The 17264-nt window shown below is 34.9% G+C and overlaps 1 protein-coding gene and 1 long non-coding RNA gene across 2 annotated transcripts; both read right to left on the minus strand.

The window, feature by feature from the left end:
• Window positions 1–914: 914 nt before the first annotated feature.
• On the minus strand, window positions 915–7711 carry LOC125068346. The gene is made up of 3 exons (XR_007119775.1): window positions 7701–7711; window positions 7506–7511; window positions 915–2189 (listed from the first exon to the last, which is right to left on the minus strand). It is a non-coding gene; the product is annotated as an uncharacterized LOC125068346 (long non-coding RNA).
• On the minus strand, window positions 3624–7130 carry LOC125068345 (SREBP regulating gene protein). The gene is made up of 4 exons (XM_047677448.1): window positions 6756–7130; window positions 6532–6676; window positions 6028–6179; window positions 3624–4390 (listed from the first exon to the last, which is right to left on the minus strand). The coding sequence occupies exons 1-4, from the start codon at window positions 6927–6929 to the stop codon at window positions 4190–4192; spliced, it is 672 nt and encodes a 223-aa protein (XP_047533404.1). The 5' UTR covers window positions 6930–7130; the 3' UTR covers window positions 3624–4189.
• Window positions 7712–17264: the final 9553 nt, after the last annotated feature.

Below are 17264 nucleotides of genomic sequence, written 5' to 3' on the forward strand. Positions count from 1 at the left end.
TGCAAGACCTATTACAACAGGACCGGATTTACCGTACCGGCTTTTTGGGCTTTAGCCCAGGGCCCCGCGGATAAAGGAGTTCCAGCTAAGTCAAAGTCAAAATAGACGATAATGCGAAAGAATTACCTAATTTTATTAAATTAATCAGATTGTAACCATTCAATTCATTTAATTCAAGTCTACATTCAGGTGTGTCTTAGATGGGCCCCTAAGTAGTATTTTTTTTTATGATATCGGTAGACAGGCGAGCAAATGGGCCACCTGATGGTAAGTGGTCGCCACCGCCCATAGACAATGGTGTTGTAAGAAATACTAACCATTCCTTTCATCACCAATGCGCCACCAAAATTGGGAACTAAGATGTTACGTCCCTTGTGCCTATAGTTACATTGGTTCACTCACCCTTCAAATCGGAACACAACAATACTGAGTACTGCTGTTTGGTAGAATATCTGATCAGTGGGTGGTACCTACCCAGGCGGGCTTGCACTAAGCCCTACCACCAAGTATTAGCCTAGGGCCCCCTAAACTCACGGTCCGGCCCTGTATTACAGTCTCAAGTGTGTCCACAAACACAGGTGCATTCTCTATTACCTCACTTTCATAATCCGATGGAACGGCGAATCTGACAAGACCAGGAGGATTTCAGGTTCTTGACCCTGAAATCAATGGCGTTACATGCATTTCCAAGACACGGTAACACATGTGTACAGACATCCAACTTCCAGAGACTGCGCTGCTATTGAGAATTTTTCGACGGAAAAAACAAATAGCATTTTATTTTTGTTGTAAGGCACAATATCTAGCCACTACACTAGGTAGTCAAAATAAATAGACTATATACGTCGTTAGACAAGTACTTATCTCTATTGTTCAATAAGACTATAAAATTAAAAAGAAAAAAACGAGCGGTACAAAAATATTTATTTCCTTATATCAATAGATAACATTAATTATTTTCATACAACAAATCATCACGCATTTGTTTATCATAAGGTTACCTTCATTAACAATTTCGCTATATCAAAATTAAGAATAAAAATATATTCTAGTATTAGGTACTTTATTAAGGCATATAACAGAACAGTCGAACTATTCTGTAAGAACAGACTGAAACTCACACAAACAAATATGACCTTGAAATGTCAGGAAGTGATATGCGACGTTTTCTATAATTAGAAGGGAGACGAAATTTAAAAATGGAATCATTAGTTCCGACGATTTAGTCCCTAGATACAAATAAACAAATTTTATCACTTTATATTATTATAGATATGGATAGCACAGATAACATCAACAGGATACACACGTCAAAATAGCGTATCACCGTTGATTACCAATATTTTACGAGTGAGATACGATTTGATTTCTCACAGAATAGTACTTCAAGATATTATTATTATATACAAAAAAACTGTCAACATGTGTATAAAACTGAACTACGGCACACTATTTTTAATATAAATATATTTATATAGTATTAAAGAAATAGTTCCTAATAGTGTTTGTGGTTTAAAAGACATTAAGCTGCTAACCAGGGGAACACATCTTTCGCCTGTAATAACTTCCTCAAGCCGAAACACAATAATACATAAAATTTATGTTTTTTCGGTCGGTGGGTTATACTTTACGTGCTTACATAATGTTCCACCATCTAGTATATTATGTAATAACAAATATATAGATTCGATTTTGATAAGGTTCTTGTTAGATATGGGGCATTTATTATGTAAATACGAGAATAAAACATACTAATTGAAGATAACTAATAGCTAATTAACCACGAATAAAGGCTAATATTGCTTTAATATTATTGATTTGTACGTTATGTTAATTTCACTCATTACATTAATTCAAGCTACTCATCATCTTTATATACAGACATGAGACCGAGATGGTCAAGTCGGTAGAACACTTAAATCTTCAAACGATCGTCACGGATTTGTATACCTACGAGGATCGCTGTTTTCCTATTTTTTAATTGATATTTGTTTTGTGAGGTTTCTCAAGAGTTCGCAATCCATGTTGAGGTTTAATGATTCATTTTAGATTAATCACATTGCTTCATCTCGTAGTCGCATTAATTTAAAAAGAATGCACATGCACTGTAAAGATACATTAATCATTTTAAAAGTGGATACTATTTGCCCTTAGTCCCTTTCCAACAACGCCCATGTTACGTCTTAATACTAGTAGGTTATTTCGGTCATATACACGAATGATTTTTTTTTATGAAATCTTAGGTTTATCACAAACTTCCAACTTAAAGTACACAAAAAATAATGTTAGTAGAGGATACGTTAAATACAGCACAGGTTCACAATATAATGGCAACATAGAAAAGATAATAAAAAGAAACGGTTAAGACTTCATAGAATCGTATGTCGCTACTTAAATATAAGCTGAGCTACGAATTGTAGAAAAAGACAAAATTGCTTAATAATATTTATTATTAAGCAAATTTCTGTCTAGTATTTGTTTTCAAATATAAATACTGCTGTCCAGCTGTACAACCAAAGTGTGTGTGAATAAAGAACATCAATTCCATTAATTCTTCTCCGTGTCCAAGTTAATAAGACAAAACGTTTTAAAATAACATCATTTTGTTTTCGTAAGTATGTAAAAGTCTGTATGACTTTTACACGCTTACAAAAAACGTCAATACAAACAAAATTATCGTTATTATACATTGAAATCGGTAACCATTAATAAATAACCTCTATATTTAATTATAAAATATTAATAATTTTCTCTTTAAAATTAGTGGCAAATTAGCTACAACAAAGATATTTTTTTTTATTTTGATTCTGACTTATGTCGGGCACGAATTCGAATTGTGATGCCTCTTTTTTCGATACGCTAAGAAAAAAAAAGAAATATTTATTATATATACAAACATATATCACTAGAAGATAATATATTAAATTATGATATATAATTATTTGAGTATTTTGTTAGATCAATTATTATAATAGTACCGATTATATTGTATACAATCTCGAAACGATGTAGAGTTAAGATAAGAAGGACTGATTTAATAAAGTGAAAATATTAAGACACATTGCACATTTGTACATTGAGTATTTTTTCAATTGTTAAGGTCAATGTCCATACAGAACAAAAATGTAAAGTTATTGCATCACGAGAAAACCACTAACAGACAATAATTATATTTAGTGTGGAGTTAATTGAACTGTCTGTCTGGGTCTAGATCTATATATATCAATAGGAAATATCAAGAAATAGAAAGTTGTATCGAAACGAGTTTTTGATGAGAAAAGTGCAGTAAATGAAAGAGTGAACACATGACGGAAGTCGAAAGCGAAATTAAAACGATGTCACCTAAATATTAGCGACACGATGTGATTTATGTTATACCATATGTATTTATTTCTATTTATTTTTTATTCATGTAATATATCAATATTATACAATATTGCAATTGGACGGAGACAGTACTCCTTAATTTGGACTCTAGATTTTATTATCTCTTTCACATCTAGTGGACTAAAAAAAGATAAGCCTTTTTAGTTAAAAAGTTATGTCCATCATAATCATGACTATTTTATCGTAAGTGAAATGAAAAAATAATACAGATATTATATATGATATATATATAAAATGTCATTAAATGTCAGATGTCATCATCATAATCATACGCGATTACTGTTTTTCTCCTGGTAATAAGCAACGTTAAAATTATGATTGCTCATTGGTAAATTCAAATATGTGACCTTGACCTTAGGTGTGAATTTTAACGGCTTCCGTATTTCTTCTTTCTCTTTTTATTTCCAACCTGTTTTGTTGGAATTCCTTATTTTTAACCGGATACAATTTTCAACATTTATTTGATAGGTAAGTATGTAAAATACCTACTTGATTACATAATAAATTTAAAAAGTGTCAATATGTCATGTCAAGAATTTAAATTTACAATTGTATTTGTTTATTTTTATTATTCATTTGTTATTCTAATATATAAAATCATTCCCGTCAAAAAGCCTCATAGTTTGTTTTGGCAAACAATATAAACGGGCATATATTACTGGTAAAATTCGAATCAAGTAAAACCTAATAAATGTCAGTGGTTAAGCACAAAATGTCATTTATGTATATAATTGTATATTCCTCAGGCAAATTGTTTAACACTTAACTTCACAGTCCTACGTAATATCCGTAGTAGTAACTGCTAATCGGGTGGTTTAGTTTCCAACACACCATTGCCAAAGCAATACTTATGGGCTGGATTCTTGTAGGAATTCTCGTGTAGGACACTATGAGAGCTGGTGCGACACTTCGTCATACACAGCTCATAATCATCAGTTATTGAATGAAATAACACATTCTCGTCCGTTGAGAGTTTTGAAAGTACAATTTGAAGCATACTTCTCTGAAACACAAAGAAACGAGTAATTATTTCACTGAATATTTGGGATTAAGTTTCAAGTTGGGCCAGTGAAAAGTTATTCGATTTTTCTGTTGGTAAAGTTTACATCCTCGTGCCTCGTAAAGCACATATAGCCATTAGTACTATGCTTAAACTCTCTCTCTCTCAGGTTGCATCTGTGCACCACGTGATCTTGACAGTTTGCTAGTCTTCATTGAGAATGATCGCGTGGCCTAAATCGGTCAGCAGGACATCGCCATATAGATCAATATCTAATATATAATATTTAGGTATAATTAACTTCTAAAGCATTATTTTGTAAACAATATAAAGCGAGAGTGCGAATTATGTGAGTTTGTGGTAAACTCTGGAACCACAGCTATCTTATTTAAGAAATAATTTATCTATTTGGAAGATACATTATTACAGGTTATAGGCTATATATTAGGTTATTAATAAATTAAACTGAACTCATGATAATATTCGTCTACTATGTCGTGTATCTTGAAAGCTTCCATTGCGGACGATTGTTAACACGAAAATATTATATGTCCGATTGTATTGACTTCAAGAAAAGTTCTACAAAAAACATTTTTGATACTGATTATTTTTTTAAACGCGAAATTTCGCGGGATACCACCTGTCGGTGATAAATAAAAACAAAAATAGATACTTGAAATATTGTTATTCATATTACTAAAGAATTTGTATAGGAATAGTATTTTATGTATGTCATGCAGATGACTAAAGATAAGAGATAACATATCTTATTTCCTTTGATATATAAGACACAGTAATTACATTTAACTTTGAAAAGTAGACTATTATATAATGAAGCATTACTTGTATTTAATTAACAAAGTCAATTCTTACAAGTTTTATGATAATCCTTTGTTTTGTAAATCCAATTATTATTATACAAGTTCAAAGTTGTGTAAGATGTGTTATAACAAAACTATTAGTGTTTTTTATACTATGTTTTACACCAATTTTATATAATGTCTAAACTTTTTAATATCTTACTAACTGTTTGAATTTTGTAAATAGTAAATTAATTATATTTCCCGGTATCTTATTATATATGCGTATACCATTGCCCAAAAACATTCACTGTACAGTATGCAAACGGAAAGTAGGTTTTACAAGTGAGCCAGTGCAACTACAGGCACAGGAGAGATATAATTTTAGTTCCCTAGGTGGGTGGGGCAATGGCAATGTAAGTAATGGTGAATATTTCGCAAAATGCCAATGTCAATGATTGGAGGTGACCACTTACTTACCTTTTTAATAATATATATATATACAAGCAAAATACAAATTCAGTCATGTATTATATACTAAAACCTTATCAAAAATGCAGTGCATCTTTTGGTATAATAAATATGTATTTTGGTTTAGAAGTTTTTTCATTTAGGAAACAGAAAAAAAGCATTTTCATTTATTAATATAGATGTTTAGTACATATATACTAATATGTTGACATGGAAGAACTCCCAAAAAGGCTAATGATTTTATGTTCTTAAAGGTATCTTCTAAACTGGAACTAGGAACTAAACAGTTCTTTGACACTCAACAGTGTTTTAGTATGGGTTCATGTGTTTTTTGGACCAACATATATTGCATATTAGAAAAACTCTCACCTTAGTAGGATCTATGCAGCAGGACACACAGTATTCAAACATAATACAACAACTGCTTTCATTACATGACTTGCAGCTATACCGCTTTGTGTTTTCACTTTCTATGTTACAGCAACCATTCTTGGCTAAGTCTTCCCGTTGACATATATAACCTCAAATGATATTAAACACTATATTAGTCAATCACAAATAGAATGTTTCTATCACATAAACATTTTATTATATTACATATTGTTACCAGATATTAAAAATATTTAGTATTGTGCCACTACACAGGGCTGATTTCTTTTTTTGGCTTTGTTGTGACTTACAAACATCATAACCAGTCATGTTATGTTGGTGCATGATTAGTTAGGTTACAATATATTTATTTAGTTAAATAAACCTTTTAGTACATATGAAAAATATAATGTAAAAAATTGCAAACTGTATTCCATAATGTTGGTATGGAACATAAAAAATTCAAGTTAATGTATAATAATTTGATTAAGGAATTATTAATACCTCGGTCATCAACTAAAACTGATTTGCCTTGAAGTGAATTTCTACATGCTATTTCATTGGTTTCATTATGCTCCTGAAGTGTTCTCCATACAAATGGTTTCTTTTCAAGAGATATATCTTGGTAAACCATATTTCTACCGTGTCCCTGAAATTATTAATTTTCTAGGTAAATAATCTTGTAGATGTGGAATTGTAAACAAATGAGAACAACTGTTTATACTAACCTCTTTTAAGAAACTAACAATGCAATACGTTAAAGATGACGCAAATATTATACCCAATACTAATCGTCTTCGAATAAATCGTAATAAAGCTGCGTACCACATTTTCAAATGTAATAAGGATATCCCTTTTATTTCAATAAAACAAAAACAGAAAGACGGAATACATATTAGCATTTTGTTAGTCCCACTACGGCGTAATTATCGAAACTTTCTCCATGTATATTGCCATCATAATAATGTGTATCCCATTCCAAATATCAGTTTTATAACTAATAAATATATTAAAGTAATTGAATAATATATACGGTGAAACTAGGTAAAAATACTAAAACATATTTTATAAACATTAAACACTCAAATTCCGACGGTGATATTGACAACTTCACAATGACTTATGACACTTATTGTTGCCAACTACTATAATAATTAATTCTTGGAACATGCTGTCTTTTCACTTGCGTTATCTAATCCAGCGCTAGCGCTGGTTCACACACGTGTTAAGAGATTTTGAGTGTTTACTTTTAGTTCTGTAGTATATTTTATTGCGAATAGTATTTTTGTTGTAGTTAATATTTGGGTTAAATGGTTTTACTAACCTTTTTTCATCTTGTACAGTATTATAATATTTTTTAGATTTCACCCTGAAAACCCTGTTCCAGATCGCCTGATATTTGTTCTCCACCTCTCTCTCTGTTTCTCGTTAACGTCAAGACGGTAAAGTTTCTATTAATTCCGACCCCAATATAAAACAAAAAACTATAATACATCCGACTACCACAAATCCGATTCCACTGATCCACTCATCCGATTCCACTCATCCATCTTGCTCTAAAGTTCCTAAATGTTATTCTGACAACGACAAGAGTCCTTACATCGTTCATGTGTCCCGGGAAGACGCTGACTCTATTTTGGGAACTTCTATTTCGACAATTCCTACACACTCACAAAATTAGTAGTATTATAAATAATGCTGTTAATACCGTAGGCCGTAATAAAATATCAGTTGATTTTTTAACAGCCAAAGCGGAAAATTCCTTTCTAGCAAACCGTATTGTTGAAATGTGCAAATATAAATTTACTGTATCAACAATTAATGTTGTAAGAATGAGATTGCTTAAGGGTATTCCAGTGGACTGAGAGATGAAGGAACTCGCAACATCACTCGAGCTTCTGAATCTGAGTTATGAAAATCAGACGACTGAATAGGAAAACTATTAATGACTGTTATTATCCTATCATATAGCAATACGATTCTTCTCAGGTCAGGGTATTTTCTTTTCTGAACCGACGGTCATGTTAAATTTGACAATCAATAAGTAAGTGATCAAATTATTTTATTCAAACTACAAGCATTATTTTATATTGAAAAAAGGAATTTAATTTGATTTGTTATCAATATCTTTGGCCAAAATCCCCCTTTGGGAAATGGTATCTTCATCAATACAACATTAGCAATTGGATTGAGAGCACAATCATTAGGAGAAGTAGATCCTAATGATTGTGCTCTCAATCCAAATATTCCTAAGAACTGATATGAACTCTTGAATTTGTCATTATTCCCATCTCTGACATTTATTTGAACCCTGGATCCTGATGCTCCATGGAAAATATTTTCTGTAAATCAAAGATAAGACAATATTAATTTCATACAATTATTGTACAGTTAATATAAGGCGGAGCATGTGCCCAACACGAGGCATTACTGTGAACTCGTTGTGGAATGCGTGTACGCGTAATATATGATCGCAGCGGCAACTGCTCAAAAGATATCGACACTGGCGGTATCATGTGGTGATGGTCGGACGCGCGATTGATGATTGCCGCGGGAATCCCTGTCCGCGAGGACAAACGGCATCGCTTCGTTGCGGGAAGGAACCGACAAAAGGACCGCGACGGCTTGTCGGCATTTGGCTGTGAATCAAACGGTGTTTGCATTTCACCGACGCTAAGAAGTGCGGTGCTTTGAGGTACCGCCACAAGTTTATATAAGAATCCACAGTAAACAATAATAAATATGTCTCTATACAAGACCATATGAAATCATAAAAAAAGTGGATTTCCAAGCTGGATACATTTTTTATGTGTTTTTATTGACTTGAATGAAAGAAAAATGTACCTACTGAATTTATAGCCGGTTCCTTGACAATTGAATATTTCTGAACGTGTCCCACAAAGGAGTTATTAAGCTATATTATTATATTCATTGTTATAATTAATTTAGAATAATGATTTCATTATTTTTATAAGGAGCCTCACAAAATACTGATAATATAGTGACGCACGCAATTCATCATTTATACCGGATATCCTTATGATATTAAATAAATTTAGAGATTAACTTGTATAAAATAAAGACTAGAAGCTATGGCGATAATAATAAGCCGCTTAATATTTATTCAAGTGGTAGTGCCACACTGTATACCTTCGGGTTGCAGCCGAATGGGCCGGCACGCCCGGGGAAGTACCACTCTCTCACTTAAAACGGCGTAAAGTGGTAGCTATATGCTACCGCGTTTCGTTCGGTACGTGAGAATCCCGGAGGCCCGATCCCCCAAACAAAGATGATGGTTGTGCAGAATTTGGTTACATTACATCAGAGATGATATCTGCTCTCGATGCTCATGGGCGGTGGTAATCACTTTCTATCAGGTGAGCCTCCTGCTCGTTTGCCCCCTATAACATAAAAAATAATAATAACAAGTTGGACAAAATAAATAAAGGCTATGAAAAATATAAAATGTCTGCTTTGTAGCGACTAGGATCGTGGAATGTTAATAGAAATAAGTTGCGGGTATATACTAAAACCGGGTATGTAACAAAAGTTTCGACGAAAAAAACAATTCATTTCGAGTATTTTATGTATTTCAAATAAGTAAACAGATTTTTGTTGTTTCAAGCGATGACATACATATACACCAGTATACGCTTATATACCAATATACATTTGGAGTGGCTAAATCAAAGGATGATACAATCGAGTCAAACGCGATTTTCAAGTTAGTTCGGTTATAGATAATTTTTTGACAATTCCTCGTAGAATAGAGAACCCGTAGGGAGTAGAGTGTATAATAAATACATAAATGTATAAAAATATTTGATATTATTATTTTATCTATAATTTCACGTATCTAATTTCTTAACATTGCCTTATGACATACTCTCATACACAAATATAAAATCGTGTTTGTGGAAACAAAGTTTCGTATATAATAGATGTATTTGAGTCTGTAACAATACGTCGTTTTTGGAAAAAATAAGAAAACGTCACCTAAAACACAGAAATAGAGATCCAACATGTATGATTGTCTGGCTAGATCAAATAAATAAAACAAAAGCGCGCGAATTCTAATATTAAGCCGCCAATTATTTTTCTTTTTGGAAGAGAACAGTAAGGTCGACATTGGCGACTTGTAATTTGTTAAAAGAGTACATTGTGTTTTATTTCGATTTACTTCAATATGTGATTGGTAATTTATTTGTGTTAAGATAAATTCGAAGTTAGAACGAACGCAAACAACACCATTTGACAAAATTAGTTCACTAACTTGTAAATCGGTAACGCGACTCGCCGCGCCGGTGCCATTACAGGAATAAAGCCAAATAAACAAAATTTGACAACAAATTGACGCGATATCATTGGTTGAGAGCTTGATTTATCAATGATATTCAGTATGGATTTGCGAAATATTTGGAAATTTTGTACGTCAAAACTGTTATCGGAATTTTAATAAAATTAAAGTGGAAATAAGTAGTTACCTAAGTATAATTGTGTTGTATTATAAATAAAGGTATATTAATCATAAACTCTCAGTAGTGCATAATAGAGAGTTATTAGTAAACCGCCTAAAATACGTAAATCTAAGGTTTGTTTATCTTTTTTCCTATTTCAATTGGAATAGGCTATACACAGATACTGTTAGGTAGGTACTTGCTATATTTCGATCAAAGCGGCAGATTATTTGTCCTTTGTCGGAGCGAACCATAGTATAAACAATTTAGTAAAAACATAGTATCGCTTTTATCTACTCGCTTCATCAATCAAGATAATATTTACGATATAGGTATATTTCGATACACGAGACATTACTTGACGTAGGTAGATATCATCATCATCATATCATTTCGCACGTGGAAGATATCACTTCAGTCAATGGTCACAATTAACATAAAATATTTAGGGTTAGATTGTATAATAAAACTTCTGCTTTGTAGCGAGTAGGGATCGTGGAATGTTTAATAGAAAAATGTTACGTGTGTATATACAAAAAGTTTCTTTGTCAAAAAAACAACTCCTTTCAGAGCATATCATCATGTTTCAAATGAACAGTTTTCCAAGCGATGACGTACAGATGAGGTATGCGCTTGGAGTGGCTAACAAGTGGCTAGCGACGTACAGATGTGGTGTGCACTTGGAGTGGCTAACAAGTTGTTAGCGACGTAACGATGACGTACAGGTGTATTGCTACAAATGCAAAGGAAATAGTCAAGCGTCCAAAAAAAGTAATCTTACAAACTGATCAATAATTAAAACAAAATAAAAATTAAAATGCTACTAAATTGTAGTTCGCTATGACGTGAAGATTCTCCAAGAACACTAACAGTACAAGTACAAGACGCGTGCGAGCGTTAGCGGCTTATAGCTAGTAGCTGCTCGGCCAGTGCTCAAACTCAGTGCGCATACGTTATTGTACTTTGTACTTATTTTCGTTTGACATCTTATATATATCAATAGCGTAAGCCTATTTTTGTCCCAGTTATTATGGGACGACAGCTGCACATAAAAAATCGGTCATTTAAAGAGCTCGAGCCGTAGGTGTGCAAAAAATACATACGTAAAATAATATACGTAATAACGTACACATAATAAACAAATGAAAAACGTTGTTCTTTGTTGTGTTTTAATAAAAAATATTTAATAACTTTAAATAATGTTCCATCAGTGGTGACGATGGTTGAAGACCACGATTATCTCGAAACAAGTAAGTATAATTTTTTCGCTGCTGCAGTTAAAAAATTAATATGAAAAAAAAAAAAAAATTGACTGGATTTTTATATTAAACAATAAATACTTTGACATTTTTGTGGTAGTAGTTTCATAGAAATGGGGATGTAAGGGGGCGCAAACTACACCTTAGCGCCTCAAGCCAACCTCACCTGCTCGTGATGCATCCTGCTGACTAGCAAACGAGGCTCTGGCGACTGACTGATGGCGGTATAACCATAAAAAAATAGGCGTAGCTAATACCACATACATAATACTACAGGCCGGTGACGGGCAGTAGCGTCACTGATGCGAGAAGCTCAGTTCTGCGTTCGCCAACCCGACTGCCCAGCGTGGCGATTATGGGCAATACCTTAAAATGCTGAACACACATAAGCCACGGCCCCCAGTTCCCATACAACCTCTTAAATATCCATTACATACCAACCAAGAGATCAGCAAGCGCGTACGACACGACCTCCGGTGCTCCAATACTCGTACGATTGAAAGAGCCATCGAGCAGAATCGGGGGTCTAAGGTGTACGTACTCTTGGAAGGAGCCACCTGACGAAGTTGACCACAGCAAGTGGAGAAGTCGTTTCTTCCAAGCCGGCAGTTCTTTTGGAAGTAGAAGACTTCTACGGCCGGTTACACGCATCGCATGCATCTCAACCTGATCCCGAAAATGAGTTTCCTAGAGCTGCATTAACACACCATTTCACCGAATACCTGCCAGAAGTCAGTATTGGCGAAATCGAGATTGCTCTTAATCAGCTTAAAAATGGAAAAGCCCCTGGAGAGGACGGGGTTACAAGAGTTCTTGAAAGCAGGAAGTAAACCGGTACTGAGGGAGCTCCAGAAACTTTTTAACTTTGTCCTCTTCGAAGGGAGAGCTCCGGAAGCGTGCAGTAAGAGTGTGGTCGTCCTGTTCTTCAAAAAGGGAGACAAGACCCTGCTGAAGAACTATCGACCCATATCCCTACTGAGCCACGTCTATAAGCTGTTTTCAAAAGTAATCACGTACCGTCTTGCGCGAAGATTCGACGAATTCCAACCCCCGGAACAGGCCGGGTTTCGGAGCAGATACGGCACCATAGACCACATCCACATAGTGCAGCAGATTAAACAGAAGTCCCGTGAGCATAATCGGCCCCTGTGTCTTGCATTCGTGGACTATGAGAAGGCCTTTGACTCGGTTGAAATCTGGGCTGTTCTGGAGTCCCTGCAGCGTTGCAAAGTTGATTGGCGATACATCCAAGTGATGAGATATCTCTACAAAGCCGCCACCATGTCCGTCCAAGTACAGAATCAGCAAAAAGATCCCATACCATTGCATCGAGGATTGAGACAATGGAACGTTATTTCCCCCAAATTGTTTACTAATGCAGTGGAGGATATGTTCAATACCCGTAACTGGAAAGGACGTGGCATCAACATCAATGGCGAATACATCTCTCGCTTGAGATTCGCAGACGACGAATGATGATGACGATCATCATGGCAGAAACGCTGCAGGACCTACAACAAATGCTGAATGAGCTGGCTGATTCTTCTATGCGCATCGTCCTACTTGGTTGAGGTTGAGGTTGGATGAACTTGGATAAAACCAAGGTCATGTTAAATGAACATGTTCTACCGGAACCGATTGCGATACACGGTACCGTCCTCGAAGTGGTTTAAAATATGTATACCTCGGGCAGATATTGCGCTTAGGTAGAAACAACTTTGAGGACGAGGTGAATAGAAGAATTCGGCTAGGTTAGGCAGCATTTGAGAAGTTACGTCAAAACTTCAGATTGTCGATCCCACAGTGCCTTAAGACGAAAGTATTAAACCAGTGCGTCCTACCCGTCATGACATACGGAACCGATACTTGGACATTCAGGACAAAGCTGGTACACCAGTTTAAAGTCGCTCAGCGTGCTATGTGTAACGGACTATACTTTACTATTTACATATATACGTGAGAAGGAGTTATTATTATTTTAATACATTTTTTTTATATATAAAATATAACATCGGTCGCAGCGCCAACCACCGAGTTCATAAAAAGCCGTCCGTAGACCCAGTAAAGGACATATACAAATTTAATCAAAATTGGTCGAGTTGTTTTGGAGAGTTTACATACATACATATATACATATATAGAATCATAAAAACATGCATACATATATATGCATAAACATAAATACAAATAAATTCATTAGATTGCATAGTAAAAGTAACACGGAATAATAAAGGTAATTAAAAGGAATAACATTATATTAAACATACCTCTTTCATACGTTTTTCGTGAAATCGTTCGTGTATTCAAAGATATGTTCGTGTATTGGCAAAGAAAATGACGTCCCACTTTTTGAGGAAAATTCTCGGCGCCAGCTTTTTTCCATACAAAATTCTATAGATTTTAGGTTGACCTGCGCCGAATGTCATACTGGTTGCGGGGCATATATAGGGGTATGATGCTTGACAGTTCGGTTCAAATTGGACGCGTGGAGTGATCCGCTCGCCGCATCGGCCGCGTGCATTAATGCATATCAAATTACATAATTAGAAATGATACTAGGCGGTGCAGGTGTGCTGGTTACACTGCGAGGCTGCTAGCTATGGTTGATTATTCTGAAATATGGGAGTGGCGCAGATCCGTGTGTCGGTGTAGTGCCTACTCATATATAAATGGTGGAGGCATGGCAAAATATAATTATAATGAGAATGTGCTTCGTGCACTTTACCTATAAATAATACAAATTATTGTTACAAATGACGGTATGGCAGGCCGTCATATAAATGAGAGTTCTCTATGTTACATCATATTTATTATATAAAAGCGATATAAAGAAGGGCCGGGGTTTACCTCGTATTATATATAATAATGAAATTAATATGATATAGAAACGGTTTGATGGTAGCCGTTTTGCGAGAATATCTAATTAAAAATAAGTAATATGGCTATAAATAATGATTGAACTTCCTTCAATAATAATTAACTTGTTTAAAATAACTAAACATATTGCTTGACAACTTTGTCTTCCATGTTGCAGATTCTTGTGAACCGTAAGCGAAGCAAGTTCTAGCGATATTATATTGTAAAACTGTGACGATCGACGGATGCAAGTCCGTATAGCGGTCGTAATCAATAATCTTCATGTAAAACTGTGACGATCGACGGATGCAAGTACGTATAGCGGTCGAAATCAATAATCTTCATGTAAAACTGTGACGATCGACGGATGTAAGTTCGTATAGCGGTCGAAATCAAAACTCTTCATGTAAAACTGTGTCGATCGACGAACGCAAGTTCGTAAAGCGGTCGTTATAAAACTCTTCAAATATTATTAGTAAACAGATTCAAGTTTGGTATAATTGTTTGGTACGATTACGACCACAAAGATTTAATGATGGTGATGTTTTAAGATTTTTATTGTTAAATAACAAAACCTTTATAACTATTATAATTTGTACTATGCACATGCAAAATGATCGCGCACGAGTACTGTACTGAATATACTCCGGTGGATTCTTGATGATTCGACGCGTGGTCTAAGGCTGTGTGGCTCGACCGAGAGCCGCTGCATTAATGTCCCTTTTGGCAATGTAGTCTTGAATTTGCTTAGGTGATGCAGTTAGAAGGTTTGAGGTTACTGTATAACGTCTTCGGCGATACGGTAGTGTTCCTCCTTCTGTTACCAATGAAGCTGCCTACGTGAGATAGTTTCGGGGTTTGAGGTTACTGTATAACGTCTTTGGCGATATGGTAGTGTCCCTCACTCTGTCTTACCGGGTTACTAAAGTAGTGTATGTGCTATGTGGTACTGAGCTATGGCTGGTTGACGTAACGATGTCGTTATTGATGTCTCTCATCCATCAGTAGTACCAGAATCACGACCGAATGTTGCAGAGCGTTGCGGAGGCTGCAATAATGCTGAAGTTATACGTTCATGCAGTGAAGGAACCAAATAATGGATTTCTTCCAGGCTGGCTTCACTATATATGGCTCACTAATCGCTTTAAACGGGAAGTGTCGTTTGTAGCAAAATGTTCGTCCTTTTAGGGATGCCTCCTTAGATCAATGTTAAGGATATTATAAGAGACATTGTAGTAGGGCACCTAATTTAGTAATAAGGCTGTGTATATCTCTTTGAAGTTGGTTATCACGTGCAAATAATGTTCTGAGTTCTAAGCTGGTTTCGGTAATCGACTATCCGGTGTGTCTGTTGTAGGCTAGAGTGAAGTATATCCACTGTATAGTTATAGATTTAAGGAAAACGTAATACGCGAAGCGTATATAAGGTTTATAAGCTAGTTAAGAAAACGTTCGATTTAGTTATAAGTCTTAGTTATAAGAAGAATACGATTATACGTTTATAATATATGATATATACATTCATACTTTATAACCTACTACGGTAGAAAATATAACAAATTATATTAAATCCACTTAAATGATTCCTACGCGGTAATCTATGTGTTTTATTGAATATTATTCCACAATGTTTGGAATTAATACGTATTATCTTATGATAAAACGACACTCTTCGACAGTGGATATAGCAACGAATAACGTTTTGCTTGCATTAGGCCGCCTGATGGTCGTGCATTTAAACTGTTACGAACACTGTTTTAAACAGTAATTTAATGCAATGATAATCCAGGGTTTAACTCATTGTCTACAGATTTCCTAAGCCATGACTGATTGACTATTTATGGGACTGTGGTCCTTATTTTTATTATTATTGTTGTGGCATTGGCTACTTTATAAACACCGCAGTTATGACTGTGAAAACCACCGGATCTCGGTCTAGTTTATTGATTTATTTATAAGTCTAATCATCGATTTGAATAACGCAGTAATTACTGTGCTATCCGCTGGACTACAGTCTACTTTATTTATAAGACTATTACTCTTTTATTTACCTCAGCTACGGCTGTGATACCTGCTGGACTTTAGTGCTAGTTCATATTTTATTTAATTAACATTGGCACACCATAGAATTGCACTTCTCATGTTCGAGGAAAGTCACCGATCTATGGTTGGAATCTACAGTTGATGGCGGGCGCAGGGCCAATTCAACCTCCTCCCCCTTTTATATTATTCAAAATAATTAAATATATGAAGATGGGTAGGAGCGACATCCTTCAGCTACTCGTAAGAGGTGTTAAGGAAATGGAATCGGTAGCTCATACATTCGATTATTATTAGCATTAGCATTTAGCATTAGCAGCCTGTTAATTTTCCCACTGCTGGTCTAAAGGCTTCCTCTCCCTTTGAGGAGAAGGTTTGGAGCATATTCCACCGCGCTGCTCCAATGCGGGTTGGCGGAATACACATGTGACAGAATTTCGTTGATATTAGACACATGCAGGTTTCCTCACGATGTATCAAACCGATATTTAAATATTAGAAATAAAAAGATAAAATTATATTTTAACTAAGATAGGCAGGGAATAGTTACATATGGAAAGGGTTATGCTCGGCGTTTCTCTGAGGGATCGCATCAGAAATGAGGTGAGCCGTCAGAGAACCAAAG

The sequence above is a fragment of the Vanessa atalanta genome, chromosome 13 (genome assembly GCF_905147765.1).
Source record: "Vanessa atalanta chromosome 13, ilVanAtal1.2, whole genome shotgun sequence".
NCBI lineage: Eukaryota > Metazoa > Arthropoda > Insecta > Lepidoptera > Nymphalidae > Vanessa > Vanessa atalanta.